The sequence below is a fragment of the Choristoneura fumiferana genome, chromosome 6 (assembly GCF_025370935.1).
Source record: "Choristoneura fumiferana chromosome 6, NRCan_CFum_1, whole genome shotgun sequence".
Classification (NCBI taxonomy): domain Eukaryota; kingdom Metazoa; phylum Arthropoda; class Insecta; order Lepidoptera; family Tortricidae; genus Choristoneura; species Choristoneura fumiferana.
In genome coordinates this window covers 11,389,719-11,417,684 of record NC_133477.1, presented here as the reverse complement: position 1 = coordinate 11,417,684, position 27,966 = coordinate 11,389,719, and the positions used below count along the sequence as shown (strand labels likewise).

Below are 27,966 nucleotides of genomic sequence, written 5' to 3'. Positions count from 1 at the left end.
TTTGGCAAATTGCCATGAACTTCCGGTCGGAGATAAAGACACACGCGGATCTATCGAGAAAAGAACGCGAATAATTATAAAAATAACTAAAAAAGAAAGACTTAGTAACTTTACATTGTCTGTTTTATAAATATGTCCAATATCGGTGCTGCAGACTCTTGGGAAAATCAAGCCGATGTCATAGGTGAACAAGGTGCAAAAGATTCCAATGATGTGTCTACAAAATTTTCCACGTTGAATGTAAATGCCGTGGAGTTCGTGCCTTCTTTTTGTATGCCTTCTCAGGCAAACGAAACCTCCGAATCCCCCTCATCACCACAAAAATCTGAAAGCGGTTCTACGAATTCTGCTGATAGTCCCGTCCTGAACGGTAAGTCGGTTGTCTTGTCATATTAGCTATCTGCATTGAAGTATTAGAACTAATTATAACATTATTTGCTCAGTAAAATGATTTAATTTCATACAGATCGCACGTAACTAAATTAAGTCACAACTTTCCTGTACGGTAACGCTAAATTCAATGTGTATTTTTTTTACAAATCCAGTTTTAACGGGTTATGTCGAGACACGCGGCGCCTATACCTACTTTGACTTCATAACTTTCACCTAAGATTTAATTCTGCTGTATCGAAATTACCGTAATTTATCAGTTCAACTCACTAGTTTAAAGCCAATAGACACAATGCTGACATAGATAACAAGTATATTTTGATAAGAAACTTAAATGCAAGATTCAGGCAATATACGTAAGTAAAAAAAATCGTTTAGTTGGTCTTTTTATAGTTTCTTTCCAGGAATAAACGAAATAAATAATGCTCTATTTCAAATACTTTGATATTGATTTTTCCTGGTTATTTGATCTGTTTAAGTAGTTAATTTATAAATAGAATAGTACCTATGCTTAAAACAAATTGATCAAGTAATATAAGTATTATCCACCTCTTGGTAATAATAAAAATCAAGGTGTTTGTTTTATTGGCAAACAAAGTCAATTTGTCAACCTTGGTTCTTTATATGAATATCTTTGCAAACATTTGTTTGGTGTGATGTAAATGCTTGTCTGGTTTGTAAATTGCATTTCAACCGCTTACAAGAAGTCATCTGTTCCCCTCCCCCCCTTGATGAAGGCACGAACCCAATCTTCGGACATTTAACTTTACTTGTTTACTCAACTGGAATTATTTTATACATATTTTTTTGTTTTTATCTGGTTTTACCATATTTGCTGTGTTCCAGTTTATGTGCATGAATCTTTGTGAACTGTAAACACTTACATAGAGAGCAAATAAACTTCATGACTTTTGACTTTATTTACTCTTAATGATAGTAAGTGCATGAATGTAACTCTTTTAATTGTCATCTTTTGTCTTTTGTGATTGGATTTGTCTAAGATCTGTGGTTTGCAAATTTTGTCACCAGATTTTAAAGAAGATCTGGCTTGTAGTGCCTCTTAGATTTATTTATTTTTTACATGTAATGGTGTGTTTAGCAAGTAGATCAGTGACAATACTTATTGTAGGTACTTTGGCAAAGTGCAAAAAATCCTCAAAAATATTTTTTTTTAAATATTTTTCTTCATTTGAATTTGTTCAATTGTTTTGAGGATACTGAGGTTACTGGGTGCTAAAGCTCTCTGCCCACTGAGGTCATTCGGAAAGTAATTGATCTGGTTTCTTTATAAATCAGTTAAGTATTATGAGTAGTATGTCATGGTTTTATTAATCTGTCATTTTGTTGTTGTGGTCTGTATTTGATTCTTTTGGGTTCTTGTTTCCAGTGATATAGTCTACATAAACCTGGCTAGTGCCTACTCGCTCACTCCAGTTTTTTGTCAAGCTTTAAACACCTTCTTTAAGAAAGTGGGGGAATAATAAATGATTTACCTACTTTACATTTACAGTTAAAGTAACAAACAAAAGGTAAGTACAATGTTTTAGAGTGGTCAGCCATGTCAAATTCAAAGTCACTGGTATGACAGAAGCATAAACAACTTAGACTAGGTAGATGACAAAATCTACCACTGAATTCTTGATTATTCGGTTTTCAAAATTGATTTGGGTTGGGCTGCAAAATGATCAGTGGCCCTCATGTTTGACGGGGCTGCTGTAAGAGAAGCTGTTGGATTTTTTATTATGACATTCTCCATTAGTGCTCATTGCACATTCTTAATAATCTCATCATTGCTTGTAATGGTTTGTCATTCTGTTTTATTGCTGTTTTGCCGGCAACTTGCTGGCATGCATTATGCCAGGGCCAATATTGGTTGCATTTATGTTCTGTACCATCTTGTCTGCCGTTGAGCAAGCCTTAATATATGACACCCATATACATATTACTCATGAAGGTATATTCATGCCTGACTGTTTACTACTAACTACAGGCAAAAACTTCAATAATCCAAAGAAAACCTTGTTGCTGAGAGACTGCAGATGTAAACAGCTTTGCCATCTGTGATTGCAATCGCGCTGAAGTAGTTTATCATCGAAAAGTAGCTGCAACACCCTTAGTGAGTGTTAAGGGATGTTTGCTGACTACTGCTTTGATGGCTGTAGGTTGCGGAGAGCGCGGCGACAGCGGCGACGGCGGGGCCGCCTCCGCGTCGCCGCGTGTCGAGGAGCCCCCGCCCGTGCCGCCAGCCGCGGCTGCTCCCGTGCCCGCCCCCGCTGCGCCACCCGTGCCGCCTGATGTCTCCCCCACCGTCGACAGCTGGGAGGCGGAGGCCGACGACGCTCTACTCACGCCCGAAGAAAACAACGAACCTGATGAGGAGGAAATTGACCAGCAGGTTCAGAACACTGTAATTGGCATGTTTTTTTTTCTTTCTACTTTTAGTTTCTTAGGTCCATAATAATAGACTAGGTACGACTTCTGAAGAGTGCTTCCCATTTGTTCCATAGAACTGTGACGTCATGGTACAAAACAGGATTTATTTTCCCAAATTGTTCCATAGAACTACATACTAGCTTTTCACCCCAGCTCACTTGCCAGTGATGCACTAGAACAAAGTAGTCTTTTCCCACACTGTTTCATTATAAAACAAAATAGTAATTATATTCCCAAGTTGTTCTATAGAACTTTATACTAGTATTTCACTCGACTTCACTCCTTTGCAGGCAACCTTGTCACAAAGTAATAATTTTACCTACTTATCTAATCTTTTTTACAATAATTCTACTAACTTCAAAAAATAAAAGTTTTAGCTTAGTAGAAATATTTTTTTGTACAGCTAATAGCCTGACAAGTTTTATTTGGCCCTGAAATAGTGTTGCTACCAACAGTTTACATATACGCTATGGAAATAATGTGCACGTTGTGTACAGTCAAGGGCAAAGATATTGCCACGGCTAAAGTTACAAAAATATGTATACACGACTTTATGCACTTAACAATAAGGCTATGTATACATATTTTTGCAACTTTGGCCGTGACGATATCTTTGCCCTTGACTGTACAAATAGTCTATAAAATGTCATTACCAGTCATGCCAACAACCAATTTCAAAACATTGTTTATTGGAATACTATGCAATCATTCGTCTTTTTATCATTTTTATTTTTATTTAAACCATTTATAATTGCAAAATAAGTTTTGTATACATCAGTTACATTTGATGAGTTTCAACTTAGATAAATGCAGTCATAATAGAAGATTCACCTCGGAATGTGAGATAATAAGCTGGGAACTCGTATTGGGTGCCCCAAATGTTGTCTCAAAAGTCTCATCAAATCTCGTGTCTGATTCGTAATTTATTCAAGGTCAAAGGTCACAAAAGTCAGTTTTTCACGATTATCTCGATTTATATACCTCCAGTGATAAAAGCCTGAGCCTGCAGCGTCCAGCCATACTGTCTGATACAAGGTCAACCATGAATCTCAGTGAATAAAACATTAAGTATAAAGTAATTAAATCATTGAAATATCATTAACAATATTTTTTTTTTCATTTAACTTACAAAGTAGGTATGTAAATGATGTAAGAGAATATGTGAGGTTTAAAAATTTGCATATCATTTTTCAACCACATTCTGGTCTCCGAATGACCTTAAATTTGGTACACTTATGGAAATTTGGCGACAATGCAAGATTATGGTATCATCGAGCTGATCTGATAAAAAACGATGTAGCCCCATTGAGTTTGGGCTCATTTGATTGGTCTACACAAGTACTCTGGACCTGGATGATGTCCAGGGTCCTGGTAGAGGAGGAGCTGGAAGGTGACCACAAGATCTCAGTAACCAAATTATATAGTCTCGTCAAGTTCAGGCTCGTTTGATTTGTCTTCACAAGTGAAAACGTATAAGCAAAGAATAAGAATAGTTTATTTGTCAAACAACGGTACAGATGTAGAGATGATAAAATAAAAAAAAACTAATAAACGGGTAATTTGTTAATGTTATGGCAACTGCATAAATAATGTAAATCGTGTAAATAATGTCAATGGTCTAAATAAAAATAAAAAAATGCACAAGAAATTATATCATCATATATACTCAGCGGCACAAAATATGGCCCACTCTTCATACAAATTTAACTATACTGCATACATTTGAGGGCCACATTTTTTGCCGCTCAGTATATCATGGTTTTTTTTTATAGTACTTGTGAAGACAAAAGAAATGAACCCAAACTCTATGGGGCTACGTCGTTTAGCTGGCGCTGCCAAGAGTCCAGTCAGCAGTATCAGCAATTTTTGAAAAAATATTACTTTTTCTTTAACAAATATACAATTTTACTCGCAAATGTGATGAAACATTTTACGTCGCACGGGCGGTACTAGAATTACGAACATCGACTCACTCAGTCTTCGAACTCTTCGACTTCGGGCTTCTAATAGACTCGTTCGTAATTCCTTATTTACCGCCCTTAAGACACAATGTACTCTTATTGTTAATAATGGAATTTTCACTGATTTAATTACTTTATATAAGGTTTTAATCACTACGATTTACGGTTGATCTTGCTTCAGTTAGTATCGCTAAGCTCTGAGGGATCTCAGCCCTCTAGCTCAAAAACGGCTGGCCGTGCGATTTTTTTTAACACAAAATATTTGTAAGTACCAAATTTTATGCTCTACAATTTTTATAATGATTGTTACCATCACTGGAGCCATAGAAACAGATTGACCCATTGTCATTGGTAAAGTGACTCGATTTTAAGCGTAAATAGACTGCTCGCTTTTTAGATGTTAACATCACTGATATTTAAATATCAGTTGCATGGAATAAGTAAAAAAATGTTTTTCCCATATATTCTATAGAACTAAGTGCAATACTGCCATATCATTTTTTTCCGCGGCGTATCAGTTCTATAGAACTAGGGCTGCCATCTCTAAAATTTGGCTACCAGGACAAGACGCGTGAAAACCCCGGATTTTGGAGCCCAAAACCCGGACATGTCAACAGGTTTAGGTTTTTATTAAAAAATAAGATCCTTATAAAACGAATTAAAGCTTGCTGGAAATTATTTTTTCGAAAAATTCTAATTGCATTGGTCTAAAAATTAAAAATATTTTTAAACCCGGACTACAAATGAAACCCCGCCCGGACGCCCTCTAAACTAGGACAAATCCGGGGAAACCCGGACGGATGGCAGCCCTATATAGAACAAATGATAATCTGAAAGCCTATATGTTCTATGGAATAATTAGGAAATTAATATATTATTTTGTTCTATGACGTCACAGTTCTATGGAACAAATGGGAAGCACTCCTGAACATACCTTCAACAAAATGACTGAAGTTTCAGGTTGCAGTTCCGAAAATTTTTCACTAATATTATAAATTCAAAAGTTTATGTGTGTTTGTATGTTACCTCATCCATCACGCCTAAACAGCTGAACCGATTTAGATGAAATTCGGTACACAGATAGTTTGAGCCCCTGAGAAACATAGACCATAGACAATAATTTTTATCCCAGAAAGTTGCATAGTTCCTGCGGGATAGCGATAAACGAATTCTACGCGGATAGTCACGGGCGACTGCTAGTAATTTCATAATAATAATAAGGATGTTATTTTATTATTCAATAATACTTAGTCCCATTACCTAGTAAAGTACAATATAATATCCGGAAAACGGATAAAAGTCGAGATCACTTGTTTTCCCAGAGATTTGATGATGATGATCTTGAAACTCGTTTCTAATCAATCAAAATGCGAATTTAATTCAAGGTCCTTGTTCCACTAACTGATAAGAAATTTTATACAAAGAAATTTTCCAGCACTTTTTTGTATCTTAGTCTGTTTACCAGGGAGATATCAATGTACGTAACATAATAAAAAAAATCCTGTACCTATCCTATAGTTTATTTAAGTTTTTTTTTTTTTTTTTTTTTAGTTTTTGTGATGTAATCGTACTGTAGTTCATTTGTTATTGTGATGTAATTCTCCGAAATGTAAATTGATTGGCAAACATATGTCAGACTTTTTTGATCAATTGCATTTGTCTTGTTAAATCACAAATGATTAAACATTAACGCTTCAATTCTTTGAATGAATCAGTCGTCGCTCGTCGTTAATTAACTGGAATCTACTAGTTCATTCTAATTAAATATATTTCATTGCTTATATCAGGAGGACGGCGAATTAACAAAGAAAGTTCCCAAGAAGAAACCACCTCGAGTGGAAGATACTCGTAGCAAGAAAGAACACGTCAACGTGGTGTTTATTGGACACGTCGGTAAGTTCATCGAAAAACATGGCTAGTATTTTATCGAATCACCAAATATAAAATTTAGTATCAAAAAGTATTTTTTACCATAAAATCTATTTTATTCACGAATTTAAAAATATTTTATATTACAACTAAAACAGTAAAATTTATTTGACCCTACTCTAACTTATCCTAACATCAAAATAGGATCACACACAACACTCGGAACTCAATGCACACTTATTTACTTTATGAAATTTGGGGACCACTTAATAAAAATATTGATAATCTTTTTAAATTAGGTATTTAGTAAAATTGTGCTTCTACTCTTAACGCTTGTTCACGAAAAAAAGTAGCCATATAGGTAAATGTAAATAAATCGTGTATATCTCACAGTAATACTATTTGATTTTAATAGGTATTTGACTATTTTGTATACGTTTTATAAATTAAAACTACACAATGCCTGTTACCGAATAGAAAAACAATTTTTAAGCTACCTTTACAAATAACAAAGTTATAAAGGTTTGAAATTCAAGATTAGACAGAGAAAGACATACACTGGCATGTGACGTCACACGCCAGTACCGCCATACTTGCTGCATAGAGAAAAGTGTTTGAGAAAGAGACAGGTATATAGATTTTTCAAAAAATCACTATAAATCCAATTTTCAACCGATTTAAATTTCCTCTTCGCTAAACACTGTATATCTATATTTTCATAATAATATTAAGATATGGCAAAATTAGGAGTTATTTAGTCAAATACCGTATTAAAATAAAGAAAGACAATTTTGTATATGGGTATGAATATTTAAAAAAAATACAATGTAAATTTTTATTGAATAGGTAGGTACCTAAGAGTGGGCGCATTGCTTGTCTGTTCCCATTGATTGTACCGGTAGTGAAAAAACGAACTTTTAAGCCCACACGAGCAAATGGCTTGCCATACCAAGATCTATTAGGCGAATTTTCAAAAGCTACGCGTTTATGATGTTCTGGAACATCCTGGCACCACACACGTATAAAACGCGGCCCCGGTAAAATTCTCATGTTATTTTAGGGTTCCGTACCCAAAGGGTGCCAACGGGACCCTATTACTGAGACTCCGCTGTCTGTCCGTATGTCACAGGGCTCATCTCTGAAGCTGTAAAAGTTAGACACTCGAAATTTTCACAGATTATGTATTACTGTGGCCGCTATAACAAAAAATACTGAAAATAAAACAAAGTTACAAATTAAAGGGGGTCGTCATACAAGAAACGTGTTTTTTCAGCGTTTTTTGGTTGTTAGGCGTTATTAGCCGTTGCTAAGGCGACTGAGTCGCCTAGCAACGGGTAGCTATTTCGGTTGAATATTTACCTTTAAGTTTGCGATTTTAATGATGTTTTATAAAAACTTCGATAATATAATATACTGACTGTCTGATTGTGTGGTTTATTCGTTTTTGTGCAAATTTAATAAAGCAATTGGGATGTCCCAATTTTTGACAACATATAATAAATCGAAAACCATTTGGAGAAATAGGCTTCGTGAAGCGTTTTCAGAAATCAGATTCCAAAAATGCGATAAACTGATTTAAATAAATAAAATTTAAGTAATGACCCTCATTTGACCCCTGGAGTATCTCGTCACAAAGGCAGTTATAAAGCAGGTCTACACTTAAGCAAATTGACAGTTTGAAATGTTCTTGTTCCTGCTTATAATAGCAAAGAGTGACAAAGATAGAACTTTAATCACATGATGCGCAACTGGCCTTAAACAGTTGTCATTTATCGTAAAGTCTGAAATGTATACGAGTATTTCCACTGTATTTTTACAAATTAATTTATTAAATTACTATGTTACAAGTAAATACAAAGGAATTTAAATATCAAATTTTTAAAAATATATCTATTTACTATCACACCATTAAATAAACAAAGGAATAATCGAAGCTAAAAGAAGAGAAATAAAATAAAACTATTTGTCATGGTTCATTTAGGACCCTTAACCGTGCTTGAATTATTGTCAAATTGTAATGCCACAGATTATGTTATGTACGACCTGAATTTTTCCAGGCAATGGAATGTCATCCAGCGTATTTCGTAAAAAAAAATATAACAAAATAAATACTTATCCAAATTCAAAATCAATGAAAATGGTATCTTAAAATATCCTATTCATTCCAAAAATAAGATAAAAACTATAGGTTATTTTTTTGGTGCATCCCAATTTATGAACCACAAACCTCAATGAAGCCAACTTTGATAAAGCGCTCGCCAAATCCACACCGTATTAATCACTATGTTTACCTATTGTTTTTACACTAAAAAATCATACTAAGTATTTAACACTATTTACAAGGTTTATAATACAGTTTGAAATTTATTCACACTAGTCGAGCTTCATATTATTTAATTATACAACATAGTAATACGAAGTCCGCCGAATTTCCCGCGAATGAACCGCGCTATTTTATTTTTCTGCCGCGAGCGCCGCATGGCATGGCAAGAGTCTAAAGCGTTATTAAGCCTCCGGCACGGCGACAGCCTAAGAGGATGAGAATTTAAAATTGTTATTTATTCAAAATACTTGCATTTTAGTGCCTACATTTTGGTGATATTTTTTTATTAACTTGTAATGTAATGTAACTAGTTATGTTTGTTCGGGTGGAATTAATATTTAAACTTAAATTTGGATCTTCAACCGATTGAGCTGAAATTTTGCATGCATGTATAAATCCGATGACAATGCAATATTAATATGTTATAGAGCTGATCTGATGATGAAGTTAGATGTTGGCCATTATGGCCATAGGAACTCTATAATAAAACGACACAACCGCATCGATTTTGGTCTCATTTGATCCGTCTTGTTGACGACTACCTACTTTGGTAACCCGGGGCAAAAAGTACCGCCAGCAAAAAAGCTTGTATTAGGATTTTTTACAAAAAAATATTACTGAACTATTTGTTTTTAAAACATTGTACGGAGGTGCGGAACCCTTCATGCGCGAGTCGCTTGCACTCGCACTTGACCGATTTTTTAACATATTTATCTAAGTTTCATCATCCATTAAAATGCATCTGGCGTGATTTTCAATTAAATACCTACTTCTTTAAGTTTTTAGCTCGAAATTTTTGCTTTTTCAAGCTGGACAGGAGCTCCTTTTAAGGATTTTCTGTTTTTTCCTGGTCTGTAAATTATTTCTCTTTATGGCGTTATTTACGTTCCCGACCGAAGTTTTTCACTTTTTAGCTACATACATCTCGAGTAGACGCCGCTGGATTTTGACGAAAAGATGCAACTTCGCCGCGTCCAATTTCGGTTTAACACAGCCTTTTTTTTGCCATCTCTTCCTGGCAGATCATCATGTAGTGTATTAAACTCCCCAAACTTTTTAATAACTTAACGCACGCCGTCTTTAGATATTTTATATCTTTTCGCGAGTTGTCGCACGGAAATTCCCTTGTCTGCACAATAAGACACTAAAATTAATTGAAGAGTATTTTCGTTTATTCTCGGCATGTTGATTTTATCAATTAAATGAGATTTTTTTTATGTTTTTCTTGTAATAGACAATATCTTTGTTGAAATGACATATTTTACCATAATATTAAAATGTTTCTATTTACTTATGATATGGCCCAACATTAGGCGGCTAATTTTTTTCGTAAACAAGCCTTATTATTATAATTTTAGACATGTTTTTGGTGGTGCTTGTTTAGTTTTTGATGGTCAGTATATTTTTTTTTGTAAGATTGCCGTGCACTGAGAAATATTTTTTTGTTCTCATTTTATATGATCCCAAAAAAAATATCCAAGAAATACCTACAGGTCGGCTTTTAAATAACACAAAAATAGAAGTCAAGCCAGCCAGATAACTACAGAACATGATTATATGTATAGAAACCAGTTGAACTGAATATAACAAAAAGCTTAATTTTCGTTTAAACTTAAAGGATTTATTTTTTGAAGAATAAAACCTCTGGTAGTATGTAGTGCTAGTTTGCATACCTACTAATTCTGCTACACAGCCAATTTCAATGTACTAAGTGAGAATGGTGGGCAAAAATGGGACCCCCTAAACTTTAATTTTCTGGCTCGTACTCTATGCATAGCTATTTTGTTTTTGTTCACAGTCCTATTTATTGTGTTTTATAGATGCTGGTAAATCGACAATTGGTGGTCAGATTATGTCCTTGACGGGCATGGTAGATAAACGAACTCTGGACAAATATGAAAGGGAAGCACGAGAGAAGTCTCGAGAGTCCTGGTATTTATCCTGGGCGCTCGACACTAACCAAGAAGGTAACGGACGTTTTTGATCTTTTTAACGCCTGCTAAGTCAAAAGTCGCCTTGCCTGCAGTGCCACTCACCCATATAGGCCTACAGGAGTCAGAGCTTGACTACAATAGCAAGTTACTACATTTATCTTGGAAGTTCAAGGTCAAGGTTAACATTCAATGACTATTATGCGTCGTAAAAGTAAAAATGTTGAAGTAACTCTCGTAGCTAGTGTGAGGTGAAGATTTATCTATAATTGTTTATTGCTTGTTGCAGAACGTGACAAGGGTAAAACTGTGGAGGTGGGGAGAGCATACTTCGAGACTGAGAAGAAGCATTTTACAATTCTTGATGCCCCTGGACACAAGAGTTTTGTGCCCAACATGATCGGTGGAGCGGCGCAGGCCGATTTAGCCGTGCTGGTGCGTTTTAATTATATCAAATAAATATATCTTGCAATTTCTCTATTCAACTTTCTAACTGTATTAGCAAACTACACATACCACAGTTTCTTGCGTCGGGTGTTAAAAATATGTACTGCATATGATATGCTAAAATAAAAGCATTTCTTGCTCGGCTCTATATTAAATAGTTAACTGTGGTGTGGATGGTACTCAAATACAAAGTCTTCACAAGAATTATTTGTTTCCAGGTAATTTCAGCGCGTAAAGGCGAATTTGAGACTGGTTTTGATAGAGGAGGACAAACTCGTGAGCACGCCATGTTGGCGAAAACAGCAGGAGTAAAGCATTTAGTAGCTCTGGTCAACAAAATGGATGACCCTACTGTCAATTGGGACGAAAAAAGGTAAGCTTGCTGTAGTTATTTTGTTAATGTCTAATCAGTAAAACAAAAATCGATAGAGTCGATTTTACTACTACATATTAATCATCGAAACTACTGCACCATTATTTGTACAAATTATTTACTTACTAAATATATAGGAAGCTATATTCCCCAATTAACAAAGCAACTTTTTATCCGGGAAAGTGCAAAGCTCCCATAAAAGACATAAAGTTTCAGGTACCTAACAGTTGGGAGGATTTATAATTCTTCTCATAAACTTTGTATTTTCGCCCCGGTTCTTCTCAATCAGGAATTTAATGTACTCATAAACTTCTTTCGTTTTATTTTACAGATACAATGAATGTCGAGACAAAATCCTGCCCTACCTTAAAAAACTTGGCTTCAATACTGCTAAAGACTTATCCTTCTTACCTGTGTCGGGCCAAACTGGACAAGGCTTGTTGGAGAGAGTAAGTATTCTTTAATTAGTAATCTCCAACATTTGATGTTCAGCAGTGTTAAAAAACACAAAGAAATCACTATCCTTCTACTGGTTTGTCCAACTCTATTAGATTGTTTTGTTACACAACAATAATGAGTAGAGACCCGATTACCTGCAATATAATTGATGACCTGCTACTGGCTAGCCCGGTGGTTAGAGAACCTGACTACGAGGCGAGTACACATACCGACTTCACTTGGTTGACTGGTAGAGATCCCTTAAAGGGATAACTCCGGCTTTGTACAAGCACAGAATAACTAATAGTACTACCGTACAGAAGGGACTCCCTCGAAGAAAAGTCAAGTTTAGGTATAAGTCGTTGCCTACTCTTGCGACTTGCACGCGAAATTGAAACTTATCATCTTACACGAGCATTCATATTCCGTTGGGCACCGTTGACTCGAAATCGGTTTGGCGCCAAGAGCACAGGGTTCCCACTCGCCGATGAATAAAGATACCTTTTAAATAAATAAGTAAATAAACTTTAATGGCTAAAGCTACAAAACAACAACATTTTATCAGCAACAGCAACCATTTTGGTAGTTGGTACCTCTTTGTTCAATCTTTAGTGATAAGTTTGTTTAGTTTCTTTTAAGTTGGCTTGACAAAGTGCCCACTTACTTATAAACAAACATTTGAGCAAACTTAGTTACTTAGGCAATTGTAATTTGTTTTCAAATGGGTCTACTGAGTAGTAGACCCATTACAGAGTATTTAACTATATGATGGTTTAAATTAAATGCAAGAAAATGGCTTCTTACCTTTCAATACCTATCTTTCGGAAGGTTGAAAAATGATAATTCCGATTCTTTTATCTTCTTTTTATTTATACAGCCGTAAAAAAATTCGAAGTTATAGTTTGCAAAAAAAATAAGTTGGTAGGTACCTACACAAATCGCGCGACGCGTCCAACATGCGAGCTAAGCGGCAACCCACTGCCGTGCACCCAATGGTTGGGTGCGCCGGCCGAACGTAGGTACCCAAACCGCGGAGTGTCCAACCCCTGGTACAAGTATCTCAAAGTTTGCCAATTCTGTTTTATTTCTGTTCCTTTTTTACAATAAAGAGTTTACTTTCGTTTGCCATCCAGTCAAATAAAAATAAAACACTTACGTACATACATACAGTCATGATCGTTAATTTAATTTGGGACCCACTTAAGATCGAATATCTAGTGTCTAGACTTCTGTCCAGTGGTGGTGTAGGGGTTATAGCACGCAGCACGTATTGCTGAGGACCTGGGTTCGATTCCCAGCGGTGGTCTCATTTTCTGGTTTTTCTGTGCATCCATGTCTCAGTTTGTACTTTCCATCGAATATCTGTCATTCATTTTGTATGACAATTCTAAGGATTTTTTGACGAAATGGGTCCCAAATTAACGATTGTGACCGTACACATATAGCACAAGCATCCCATAAATTATTATTTAATTTTATAAAAAGCTTGAAATATACATTAAAATGTTAAAAATAGTCATGCAAATAGTTTGTGTACTCTCTAGAACGTATTTTCACGAATTCTTATCGAATCCTATCGGACGTAGTGCGTAATCGCTCTTAAGGTATAAACTGTAAAGTGTTTTCCAAATATTAAGGTATAAGATTGTGTCTCTGCTGACCAAGTTGAATGGGGCAAGTATTTGAATTTGGGTGTATTTTACAAAACCATAGAAAGCAGTTAATGCGATTTATGGTTACTTAGGAATCATATCTGCGTATTGAAACTAACTATAAAAAAATCGAACATTGGAGGTGCTCTCGGTTACTTGTGTAATATCACAAAAGAACGACTACGCTTTGGGCTAGGCGATTCGCTGTCGGAACCATTCATTAATTTCTACTTATCCATTCGGTATTCGTCAGTTTCGTGACACGAAACGCACTTGATTATTTAAACCCTCCATTAATGTATACCATTTTTTCTTTTCAGGTATCTGAAGATATCTGCTCCTGGTACACGGGCCCATCCTTCATCCAGCTGATCGACGAGCTTCCGTCGCTGAATCGCAAGATGGACGGACCCTTCATTATGCCTGTTGTCGACAAGTACAAAGACATGGGTACCGTGCTCATGGGGAAAGTCGAAGCGGGAACTACGCGGAAGGGCAGCACCCTTTTCCTGATGCCTAATAGGGTAAGTTTCAATAATTACTTCTGGCGAGCTAACCGCCTGATAGACAGTAAAATCAAACCAGTTTTAGTCTAAAAAAATATGCCAATTACTCTTCTAAGTACAAACGAGCAAAAGAAACCACTGATTTCCATGGAATCTTTTCATAGTAACTCCTTATAAGCATAGCTCTAATGTGAAAAAAAACCTGTTGATGATGACATAAATAGTCTTATTTAGGTGACAAAAGAATTTGTTGAATGTGCCAAGGTATCACTGCTCTTCTAAATGGTGTTAAACATTTGGTTTTAACATGTATGTGTATGTATGTACGATCGATTCATCCTTCCGTGTTTTATCATGTAAACAAACACTTCTCGAAGACACAGTCACACTTTTCTCTTGGATTACGCATTAACCATCTCTTAAAATGTTCCTGTATACTTAAAGAAGCTCACAAAGTATTGAAATCAACCAAGTAACCACTGAAAAATATCATTTCTAATAAGATTGTCTTCAATAATCTAAGGAACGAATGAATAACCTCAAAAATGTCTGACAATGCAATGTCTAGATTGTCTATGGAACGGATTGCAAAGTATTGATGGGAAACGACAACTTATCGATATGGATAAATGTGGCAATTAATACTTAAATGTAGAGATTTCGGAAAATGCACTGAAATCAATCATAATAATCACTCGTAATTGGTGTGGTTGATTTCAATGTTTATTTTAAACGAGGACGGACAAGGACAGTGCGTCGGTGTCTATGGTTACGCTAAACGTCATTTCATATTGAGTTGAATCTTATAAAAGGAGAAAAAATATAATGATAACTTGGCTGTAATGGTATTCAACCTTTGCCTTTTCCACTAGAGGAAATAATCCCTACTATATTATAATACTATAAATGCGAAAATAGCTCTGTCTGTCTATCTGTCTGTTATGCTTTCACGTCGAAACCACTGAACCGATTTTCATGACATTTGGTATATAGGTAGTTTGAACCCCAAGGATCAACTCAACATAGGATACCTTTTATTTCGGTAGAGGGCGCCATCACGCGATAACCTTGATCCACGCAGAAGAAGTCGCGGGCATAAGCTAGTAATAAATTAAATAAAAAGAGTTGAACCTAGAAATGTCATTCGTATCGCCAGTTCGCTTGATGTCGTACGTTACGGGTGCTCTTTTTGTGATATTTCCGACGACTGTCAACGCCAACTTACGGATTTATTTATGTTAATAGCAAAATAATCGGTCACGTTTTATGTATTTTATCGACTTTTCCAATCACTAGTCATTGTCTATTATCACCTGTGACGTCACGTTTATTGACATGATAAGACACGGAAGGATGAATAGACTTTATGTAGGTATCGTTTTCAAGGATAAAAGTTGCCAGCTTCTGTTGTGAACCTAATCACAACATTAACCCATTTCCAGGCATAGTGCATATAGCAACCATATTAACGTAATCGCCATCAGATATTTCGGAGCGGCCAGGGTGGCCAAAAATATCGGCACATGCGCCTTATTATTAGGGCATGCAGAACCGGTCCCGGTTCCAGATTTCTGATACCAGATTTGGGACGTAAACCGGTTCTGGGTGATAAAATTGGAACTTTTTGTGATTAAAATATATTATACGGAATTTAAGGGGATAAAGCATTTTTGGAAGTTGATAAAGCAAGCCGGATAAGGGCAGCGTAGTCGTCGTGATGAGATAAGCAATACGAAAGTCCAGAATGATATTACAATGGTTCGGAAACAAGTCTCGACCACCGCAGTTTTCGTTTTGGGCGTTTGGAGCTCCTGTTCAAAGCGCTAAATAATCCCTCTACGCAGAAGGATAGACCATGGTATATATGTACATGTATTCTAATCTATGACGAACAATATAATGCTAAAATCCTAAAAATAGTGGAATACGTCACGGTCTTTAAACCTCACGTGACGACCAGACCGTGTGGTATAAGCACAGATTACCCCGGTATAAGGTTGTGGCGGAGAGGATTTGAGCTCTGGCTGCGGTCGAGGTAAATTGCTAGGTTGTGCAGCACCCAGAGCTAGTTCGACCGACGTAGGACAGCTGTCGGAGTAGATAAAGGCTGGTTTGACGCGGTCGACGCTCACTACGACACCTTCTTGTTCTTATATTCAGGGTCAGATTTTTTCTGTCCGGGGAACGCTGTAATACAACAAAAGGGCCAAGGTAAGGGAGTTGCAATGGACGGCGGACGGTACCGTGTAAAGCAGTGTTTCTTCAACTTTTTGCAGTCATGCTCACGGACCACTTTCGTAATTTAAACAATTCCATGGACCCCTGTCAAAAATATTTTTTGGAAATTTCCTAGTAAAAGGACCTACTGTGGACCCCTGAAACCCATGCTACGGACCCCTAAGGGGTCCGTGGACCCCACTTTAAGAGACCCTGGTTAAAAGGCATGAGGCGCCGAAAGAGGTCTGATTCCAATTGGGTGCCCTGATCTGTAGTTATGATACCGGGGACACAGAAGCAAGAGACCCATCTCTGGCCAAAGGTATTGGCAACCTCATCGGCAGTGATGGAGCGCATGCGCCACACCTCTGGCCACCTGGAAACCCTATCGATAGCCGTTAGACAATAGCAGAAGTCGTCGCAGACAGATAGGGGACCAATAATGTCAATGTGAACATGGATGAAACGACCAGATAGTTGCTCGATCGATGCTGCTTAGAGGTGCCGAAATGTGTCTTGCGCTGGCACGCAAGACAAGCGACAGTCCATCCGAATGGAAGGCCAGACATAGCGTCCGACTACGAGTCGGGTGGTGGCTCAGATTGTGCAGCTTGTCGAATGCCACACGACGGAACGAAGGGATCAAATACGGACGAGGCTTGCCAATAGACGTGTCGCAGAGGATGGAGACCTCAGTGCCTGGAACAGCAACAACAACAACAACGAGAAAGATGTGGGCTGAAATCTCCTCTACGTAGGTCGGCGAGCGCTTGGGCCTCTTCTTGACTTATAGAAAGGGCTTCATAGTCCTCTTCTAGTAAAATGGCTTCAATCCGCAGCATCTCATCAACGACCACATTGTTCTCCCCTTTAATCTAGCGAATGTCCAACGTAAATTACCCAATAAACGCCAACTGATTCAGCTGTGATGGAAGAATTCGGATGGAAGTTTTTTAACGACGTCGTACGAAAGCGTACAGCAGCGGCTTGTGATCAGTATAAATGGTAACGTGAACCTCGAGAATGTGACGGAAGTGTTGTACGCTTTCGTACACCGCCAGTAGTTCCCGAATTCCCGATATTATGTTGGCCACTGAACTGAGTCGGTTGTGGGGTCAACTTTTTGCTGAAAAAGACGAGGGCATCATTGGAGATTTACCAGTTGCTGAAGACAAAACCCAATATGGACGCTGGATGCGTCCGTGAACAATCCAAGGGGTCAGCCGTTGACAGGATGCTGTAGTAAATACATTCTATGAAAGTGTTAATGTACACAAGTATTTGGCCTTGCTATACGTAGTCGGTTCCAAAGTTCTGTCACAAATGAAAATAATAATAAAAAAGTACCAATCCGTTTTTAATAAATTATATTCCAATTTAAAATACATTTTAAAAATATTAAAATTACTCAAAATTATTCAAAATGACTTCCTTTGTTTTTAATACAGGCCCTTTAATCGGCGCTGCCAGTCGTCTATCGCAGCAACCATCATTTTCATGCTTATTTCAGCGACTGCTTTTCTTAAAGATGACTTCAGGCTCTCCAAATTTTTATGGGTTTTAGCACAGACCTTCCCCTCTAAGACCTGCTAAATTTTATAGTCCAGAGGATTAAGGTCCGGACTGGAGCAAGGTCAATCTTCGTGTTGGGCAGATCTTTGACATGCTTATCCAAAACCGTCTCTTGGTACACTTTCGCACTAATTTTGACCCCTTTTTCGCAACAATGAACCTCAGTTGGCCCGTAATAAGATACACCCAACCAGATCATCACTGATGATGGATGATGCGCATGTTGCACCCGTGGAACTCTTTCTCCTGCTTCTTCAGAGCTCCTAGCGTACACTCTATCATTCTGTTTATTGTATTTCTCTTCAATATCGAAAATCTTTTCGTCTGTAAAGAGGATATCACGGTGTCGATTTTTTGCGTACCGCTTTAACAACTTCCGAGATCTTTTAAGCCTTATTGTTTTTAGACGGGCATTAAGTAAGTGCCCACTCTTCTTTTTGTATGCTCGTAGACTAAGATCTTCGTTTAAAACCTTTTTGACGGTTTTTTACTGACACCCATCTGCAAAGCCATCAACTTCCGTTTTCGGACAGGATTTCTTACTATGCGCGCCTTGATCGCTTTGATCACTGCTGGTGTTCGTACGGAGCGAGGCCGGCCAATTCTTTTCTTGTCCTCATCACTGGAGACTTCATTGTACCTATCAATAGTACGGTACACAAACCTAAGCATTATATTTAAATTTTTGAGCAACTTGAAAATAGCACTTGGCGAGTGCCCACAGCGGTGAAATGCTAAAACAGCTATTCGGTTTTCTTTCAATGTCCACTCCATTGTGAGAAATTGCCGCGAATGACTGTTTTTGTTTTAAAATAATTGTAAAACATTCAAAAATAAAATTCAATCAAATTTTCTTAAAATCATGTTCTAAATTTAAAAATAATGTGCCAGTGACAGAACTTTGGGACCGATTACGTACGTTATGCCTATCCAATTTATTAAGTGTAAACAAACCGATTTCATCAAAATTCTTGTATAAACACTCACAGGATCGAATCAATAACACATTTATCTATAATTCGTGTCTTTTTCAGCAAAATTCACTTGATTTCAATATTAATTTTTCACATGAAAAATCTTCGTCAAAATCTGACGTCATTTCTTGCTTGAAACATGTGTATAATCTGAAGTAGCATAGACTAGCGTAGATGACGGAAATTTTGACATTTTAAAAATCGGTTAATACGCGGATGAATAAGCGATATTATTTACTTGCCTTAAAATTAAAAAATAGTTATTGCTTTTATAATTGAATAAACAGTCCTTGGAATGAAACCAAGTATTGAAAATAATAAAATAGACAAAAATACTTCGATCTATTCAATATTAATCTATTTACTGAACATATTAATTATTTTGCAATAGGTTCTAGGTTTTCACATCATTGAATGTCTGTGGTCGGATAAATAGCGTATTTTTTTACACTTTTCATAAATTGGATCGAAATACAATATAAATATGGTACAAAATCATTTCTATTCGTTAAAAATGTTAAAGTATTCGTTTTTAAATTAATCCCTCATAGGCCAACAACATAAAACGATGATTTATTGTGTAAATTCGCGGGGCCTGGAAAAAGGGTTAAATGCTTTGGTTAAGGAGTTGGTGATTGTAATAAAAAACCTTATTTAATTAAAGAAGCCCTTTCCTGAATTTATTTTTTTAATATGTGGCTAAATCATAAACAAACACGTCTCTTTAACAACATTGCTTATTTATTTGCAGGTGCAAGTCAATGTCGATCAGCTATGGTCGGATGACATAGAAGTAACGTCGATTGGACCCGGTGAAAACGTGAAAGTTAAGCTAAAAGGCATTGAAGAAGAAGACGTTTCTCCAGGTTTCGTGCTCTGCGACATTGCTGAACCCATCACTACGGGAAGAGTTAGTAATACATACATTAGTTAGAAATCAATATTTAGTTCAAAATATTTTATCCATACTTACATCTAAAAAAAAGACGCTTTATATGAGGAAATTAGTGAACCAAAAAACATTACTCCTTTTTCAGACTGGATACCATTCTTAATCAAAGTACACCGTAAAACTATTCTAACAATGTCAAACATGACTAGATTACTAGTGTTTGTTAGTGCGGCACCGTCATCAGATCAGTTTGATAATACCATATTTGTTTATTTTTGTGCAGGTATTCGATGCGCAAGTTGTGATTTTGGAGCACAAGTCCATCATTTGCGCAGGGTACTCCGCTGTCATGCATATACATTGCGCCGCTGAAGAAGTTACTGTTAAGGTAATATCAATTTATTGATTGTAAAAGTTATTCACATTGTAAGTTCCTTTAGAGCTCCTAATTACTAATTACCTCTACGAACTCTAAAGATCCTACATAATAGTAGAAAAGAGCTAATAATTATAGATAGAATAGAGTAATATGACCTATCAATAAGCAACTCAATTACTTCCAAATATATTTTCTATAAACTTAACTGTCGGATATAGGATAAGTTTTACCCAAGAAAATTGCTCAGTTTACATAGATTTCTTAAATAGTTTTTGCCTGTCTAGAAACCATTGTTTACTACGAGACTCGTTGCTGCAAACGTCTGCGTTTGCCACATTTGTCGCATTCATAGATGTCACTTTAGTATCTATGTTAACTGACGTGGTTCAATTAAATCTATTTTTACTATGGATTCTTTCAGAAAGGCCGTACGATAACAATAATAATACTATGGATTCTGCGTAGATAAAATCTTGTTCAATAATTTGTTGTAATATTTTTTTTTTTCCAGGCATTGATCTGTCTTGTGGATAAGAAAACGGGAGATAAGTCTAAGACGCGGCCACGATTCGTGAAGCAGGACCAAGTGGCTATCATGAGGATAGAGTGCGCGGGCATCATCTGCTTAGAGCCCTTTAAAAAGTTTGCTCAAATGGGCAGGTTCACATTAAGAGACGAGAGTAAGTTTTTTACTTGAATTATTTTATTATGTACTCCTCTTCGCCACGTCAAATTGCAGAGTGGTTACGCTTAAGATAACAAAGGTTAATTAAATCATAGACTAAGGGGCTGTTTCGCCATCCATTGATTAGTCTTAACTAACGGTTAAATGTGATGCCGTCTCTATTTGTTTTTTCGAATAGACGGAGACGGCATCACATTTAACCGTCAGTTCAGACTAATCAATGGATGGTGAAACAGCCCCTAAGTATAGTAAAAGACCTGCGATCTCCACACTAAAGATAGTTCCTCGTTGCTTAGTACGAAAAATCTAACTAGATGTCGTCAGATGTATTAAAACAGATTAAAACTAATTTCAGCGGTAACATTGCGCTATGTAGCACGGTGGCAATAATGTTCAGCTCTTTAGGTACCATCAGCCAAATATGTGGTCTACCACACTAAAGCTGATCATCGTTTGCATTTCATAAAATAATAATGCCAATAGACGTGTCTGTCAATGCAGTGATATATACAAAATATATAAATTGTTCAGGATTATTCGATATTGCATGCCTATGCTTGCATGCAATAAGTATTATAAATAGAATAGAATATAACAGTCACAAATTGATTTGTACAATGTGGCAATTTTGTATTTTGCGATTCTGGTATTTAGGGAACGAGCGCAATTTTCAACTTTGAGGTCATGCAAATAAAATACTTTTTACATAATCTGTAAACGTAGGGTGGGTTATTTGTATGAAGTTGAAAATTGACTGAAGGCACGCCCATCTGTCAAGTGTTAACTCCAAGTAATCGTACTGTACATTCTTAGTGCTCCCTGAGTTTGGTTTTTTACTTTTTATCTCGGATTTAGCAAGCAATGTGAATGAGTGATTCCTTAAACGAAAGAACAATAAACAGGCATGTTTTTAAAAATGTTTGAACATTTCAAGGATTTTTTTATGGCACAGAAAAATGACTGTTCCAACCTTAGACATTTTTAGTCATTTCGAATGCCTGCATTTTGTTTTTATGGCAAGAACGACACTTTTGTTTACAAATTAACGCTCAATGTGGCAATATTAACTCGTGACTATCAAATTCTGGATATTTTCCTAAAATTTCTAAATTTTTAATTAAAAAAAAAAAAAAAAAACAATTTCGGCTAAGACATATATGGCTAAAAATGTTCAAAAATACCTCGGCTATCATCTCCTTAAAGCTTTGCACGTAGCTACCAAACACCCTGTATAATATTAATTCGATTTATATTTATACATAATTTAATAACTGTGTTTCGTGGACTCATCCGCTCTCATTCCCTATTTAAAAATATTCTACTCTACTCGTAGTTTCTGCTATGAAGTTCAAGCTTTTTTCCATACAAAATTTCATCAAATTTGGTGCAGTGCTTTAGTTGTGAATAGTTAACTATTCGTATATGATTCAAGGTCGTCAAACTTTGATCCAAACTGGCAATTAAAAACTTAATAATGTACAGAATATTTCTTGAGTTTACAATATTATAAATGTTCCGTTTCTTGCACAATGTTCTTTATCTCTGCCTCTTTAGGTATTTTATAGGAAGACTTGTTTTTAACAAAATAGGAAGTTTTTTCATTGCTTTTAAATTATGATATGAAAAATAGCAAAGTTCATCTCACTAATATTAATTCTAATTGCGAAACTTTGTAAATCTGTATGTTTGTTTGTTACCTACTACTTCACGTCTTAACCGCTAAACCGATTTAGGTGAAATTCGGTATACAGATAGTACAAGTTCCAGGGAAGGACATTATAGAATAGTTTTTATCCCGGAAAGTTGCATAGTTCCCGCGGGATACTAATAAACGAATTCTACGTGAATGGAGTCGCGGGCAACAGTCAGTTAATGAATAATTGAAACTAATATTGACGTCTACAGTCAGTTAATGAATAATTTAAACTAATATTGACGTCTTCGATATTTTGATTAGAATTAAGTCTAGACCGTATACTAAAAAAAAAAAATATGAGTATGACGAGTTTACTGTACTAATTTGAGAAAATTAAGGAAAATCCTAAAAATTAATGCGAAACTGACTTAAAACAAATAAGAAAGCCATAAAATAAAAATTAAACCCGAAAATAAAATAGAAAAATGTTTTCTTTGCGTGTATGTCCATTGAGATTTGAACCCGTGGTCTGTTTTGAAAAGCAAACAATTATTTTTGAGACCAGTCGTGACTAATATATTAGGATTCATATAGGTTTTGCTATGTGTCAGGCGTTTTGACGTTCTGCTAAAAAGCAAATTAGTTATAATGAGATGACCGAGATTTGATTGAGAGGCATCTGTCAAATGATTGAAGAGAAAAACGTGAGACTGAGGTCATCATCCCAGCCTATATACGTCCCACTGCTGGGCACAGGCCTCCTCTCAGAACAAGAGGGCTTGGGCCATAGTTCCCACGCGGGCCCAGTGCGGATTGGGAACTTCACACGCACCATTGAATTGCTTCGCAGGTTTGTGCAGGTTTCCTCACGATGTTTTCCTTCACCGCAAAGCTTGTGGTAAATTTCAAATGTAATTCCGCACATGAATTTCGAAAAACTCAGAGGTGCGAGCCGGGGTTTGAACCCACGACCCTCTGTTTGAGAGGCGATAGGTCAAACCACTAGGCCACCACGGCTCTCTGACTGGCGATGATTGTCATAGCTTACCTGATGCTTATGTAGATGATCAATACTTGATACTGTTTTCGAATGAGTTTGTCATATCGCTTACCTGAGAATGATATAGCATTCGTGTCGGTACCGTTGACCATCAGTGGTGTAGCGGTATAGCACGCGGTACGGATTACCGAGGACCTGGGCTCGATTCCCAGTGATGGTCTTATTTTTCTGTGTATCTATATTTCAGTTTGTATTTTCAATTTCGGTTTTACGGGATGACCGTAAAAGTAAAAATTTGGAATTGAAATAAAAAATACAAAAAGATTCCAAAAAACCAATCTTAATTCATACTTATATACTTTAATGGTCTATTTTCCCATGTTGTTCAGATATATTTGATATGTTGACTGCTTAGATACCAGTGGTTTTTTGATAGCTAAGGTATTTGCGTCAATAGTAGAGATGGGTAGATCCGGATCTGAAGATTCAAAAGAGTCAGATCCTCAAGCGGAACCGAATCCCTTAATGACTCCTTTCAAATCTTATCGACTCCGGAGTTACTAACTCCGACCAAGTCCGGCCGGATCGAGCGGCTCGTGATCGCCGTCACACTCACTCGCTTTGCTTTCGCTCTCGGCTCGGATCGGATCGGATCTTATTACGTTTGGTCGGGCGCTGAGTGAGCCGGTACCTACGTCGGTACTCTGACTACTCGCTCGGTTATATTGGAAAGAAATTAGATATAATTAAACACAATATAATATGACCGGAGCGGGCTACTCTTAATTTCACGAAATATTAAGCAAAAATTGCAACGAAAAATAGGTCTTATGGCACAGACTTTCAATCATAATATTGTTTCGAATCACTAGGCAGGCAGTTAAAGTAGCTCATAGTTCTTTAAAAAATACACAATTTAGAATTGTTCAACATCAAAAGGACGAAACGAATCGGTACTTCAGTTCAGTACCTTGACCTTGGTACCGACCGAACCGAGCCGGGCCGGATCGGCCATAGATACATTAATAATCGCTCGAAAGAACCGGAGTCAATAAAGGAGTCGGATTCAATAAGCGGATTCGGTACCGACACCGGAGCTGGATCTACTTCGCGGAGTTGAGATTACCCATGTCTAGTCAAAAGTGCCATCTAGATATAATGTCGGAAAAGATCTCAGCGCCGTTTCCCTGGATTATGCGTTTTTATTTGCGTTTAGTGCCATCTAGTTATAATCTCAGCGCCATCTGGTCATAACCCTGGATTTTGGCTTTGTTCCGATGGACGTTTTTTAGTATGGAGATGGTATGTCTTTATATATATTGCCCTTGATTAAATTCTACACACTTTGTTGTTAAATACATAGTTATTCTCTTACAATTATTTATACCCCTTTCTGATTTCGAAACATGAATTTCGGCGCTGTTTTGAAAATGCAAATTATTTTTATAATTTCTCATGATATATTTTTTGTTTCAGATAAAACAATTGCCATTGGTAAAGTCCTAAAAGTGATCGAGTAAACTGGCACTATCATCAGTAATTTAGCTAGGATAGGCCTTTCCAAAACCTATATTATCAGAGAAAACATGTAAAATGTAATCCTGAATTTTGGGATCTGTATCACGTGAGACCTCAAGTGTAATATTGCTTCATTATGATGAATGATCACTTATAACTTTTATTTCGTAATAATTATAGAACAGCTAGTCCTTCAAGAAGAAAATAAAATATTTGAACAACCACTGCCATCAAGTGAAAATTCGTTAACTCCAATTAAATGCACCATACTTCAATATCCATGTGCAAACCTGTTTTTCTTCAAAATTCTTCTAAATAAATTGCTGCTTTGCTAAATGCCTCAAATGTACGCTGTACGTTTATACGTTCTGCCTTCTGCGCTAATTGAAACATTTAATGTTTTCAATCAATTATAACTGATGTTTCTGCATTCGCTGGACATAGCTTGTAGCAGTCATTAAAGCCTCATGTAGGCTTGGGTAAATCTGTTTTCCCGTTTATGGACAATACAAATATTTTTGTGTTAATTCATAGAATTTACATTGAGACTAATAAATATAACCACTGATGCTAATGCATCATACTTTTGCTAATATCCATTTCGCAATAATGCTTTTTGTATTGGTACATTTTGGAATGGGTTATTTATTATATACCAATTGATCAACGAGTCATATTACGAACTCATCATGGGTCTAATAATTAGACTTATCTATATTTTGTCAACTAATACTGGATGCTAATATTAGTTTGAAGTCGATAAGGTCGTCCCACGTGACATGGTGATGCCAGTAAGACCAATGCTTGATTGAGTATGGTGTTGCATGCATGCTTAATCGGAAAGATCACCCATCACCATTTAGCTCTAGTAAAAAGTAGCAGGGCTGTAAGCATGGTTTATTGCTATATATTTAATTTGAAATACTGTTACTTTTTACTTTTAAGAGTTCAATGTCACGGTGATCACCATAACCCATAACTTTGTGTATTAGCTACAATCATTTTGTACACCTCATGTATAACACTTGCGAAATGAAAATAATATTTTATTGATTTCTGTAAGATGGTTTCATTATAAAGTTAATTCTGTTTCATTTGTACTGAGGTATCACATTTACTTTGATAAGTCAGAAAAATTTAACGGTAATGTCTATTTTAATGTTTATTGTAATTATTGTATCTGCAATACTTATTATACTATGATGATAGATAATAATTTATTGCTGTAAGTGACCAATATCTGGGCGGAGCCCTAACGAGAGCTTGTTCCTTGGTGACCGGCGCCGCGCGTCGCGGCTCGCGCTTCTCGTTCCTCCTACCCCTACCTCTAGTAGGAACACTACGAGTACTTATGGACAGTTATGCAAACTGCGTAAAGGTAGTTCAGATTTTTTTTTCTCAAGAAAAACGAAATATACATATACCTAAAGGCTCAACGCCCGAGTTGTTAAATTAATGTATATTATGGATTTATAAAGTTTTCAGCTTTTTTAATATAATCAGGTTAACGATTAATATCTAGGGGCGTTTGTATATTTATTATCAATATTTTGTGTATATCAGTGGTGGAGTGGGCGAGGCGCGCGCTGCCCCCAGCCTGACGGATACGTGTCTCTGCTGAGTAGATATATGTGTGACATCGCTTGTAGTGCCGGAGGCAGGATCGGCCGCCGCGTTGTAGTGCCTTGGTTCGGTTGCCGCCGTCGCGGGGCCGCGCGCCGCGCCCGCCTCGCGCGCCTCCACACCGAGCGACACTGGCAGGCTGCGACTATATTATTTTGTTTAAATAAAATTTTATTAAGACCACCGTGTTTTACTTATCATTATCACCTCAGCTGAAATAATTTCTCCCCTCCTAAGCTTTTTTTAGATAAGGTAGGCCATTTGGAACATTGACTGGTCAATAATATTCGTACCTACAAAATATAATATTTCCTTCTTTTAAGTCGGTTTAACCTTTGCAGATCGAGAATCTGCAGCAGAATTGGATAAGCAGATGCGGTGCTCGAAAAGATCTAGACACACCCTATTATTGCTTTAGCACGGAAACGTGTAAACATTGTGTACTGAAGTGAAGTAACTTTTCCAATGTAAACGGGCATCTATAACGATATCGGCATAGTAACTAGCAGTTCTCTCGGTCAGACTTATGCTTGACAATGCTTTTTAACAGACTTCAAAAAAGGAGGAGGTTCTATGTTCCAATGTTTGTATTTTTTTTATATGTATGTTCACCGATTACTCAGTCAATTGTGGACCGATTTTCAAAATTCTTTTTTTATTCTAAAGAGTACTCTTCTGAGGTGGTCCCATTGTCACCAAGTCAAGATATGATGATGGGATCCTAGGGAAATCGAGGGCAAACCTCAAACTTTATAGGCACACCTCAAATTCAAAATTCAAAAATTGGCAGCATTTACATTCAGAAAGTATCATTTGGCAAACTGGGCCTGATGAAGAAGACCGTAGATGACCAATGAAACTAGTCAAAGCTAAGTAATGCTCGCTCGTCTATTAACGATGATGATTAATATACCTAGATTAAAGACTAAGAAGAAGCGTTAAGTTAATTTTCGAACTGATCTGATGCTGAAGCCGGAAGGTAGGCAACGGAACTCTGTTATAAAACAACGTAACTAAGCCGTGTTTGCGCTTAATGGAATCGTTGCGAGATGTACTTTGGCTACGAATCACTAAAAAGTCAGAAATAAACAGACTCCAAAAAATGGAAAACCCTTGAAAATATTTTTCTAGGTACCTACTAGCTCGA

The 27,966-nt window shown here is 36.6% G+C and overlaps 1 protein-coding gene across 4 annotated transcripts; it reads left to right on the top strand.

Moving 5' to 3' along the window:
• Window positions 1-7: 7 nt before the first annotated feature.
• eRF3 (eukaryotic translation release factor 3) lies at window positions 8-26,999 on the top strand. 4 transcript variants are annotated; one of them, XM_074089223.1, is made up of 12 exons: window positions 8-193; window positions 2,553-2,797; window positions 6,572-6,677; window positions 10,797-10,943; window positions 11,197-11,342; window positions 11,573-11,727; window positions 12,059-12,176; window positions 14,138-14,341; window positions 19,838-19,996; window positions 20,262-20,366; window positions 20,869-21,037; window positions 25,155-26,999. In XM_074089223.1, the coding sequence occupies exons 1-12, from the start codon at window positions 133-135 to the stop codon at window positions 25,196-25,198; spliced, it is 1,659 nt and encodes a 552-aa protein (XP_073945324.1). In that variant the 5' UTR covers window positions 8-132; the 3' UTR covers window positions 25,199-26,999. The 4 variants fall into 4 exon arrangements, with proteins under 4 accessions (XP_073945324.1, XP_073945323.1, XP_073945322.1 ...); XM_074089222.1 differs by having other exon boundaries at window positions 8-370; window positions 2,553-2,785; XM_074089221.1 differs by having other exon boundaries at window positions 8-370.
• The last annotated feature ends 967 nt before the right edge of the window (window positions 27,000-27,966 follow it).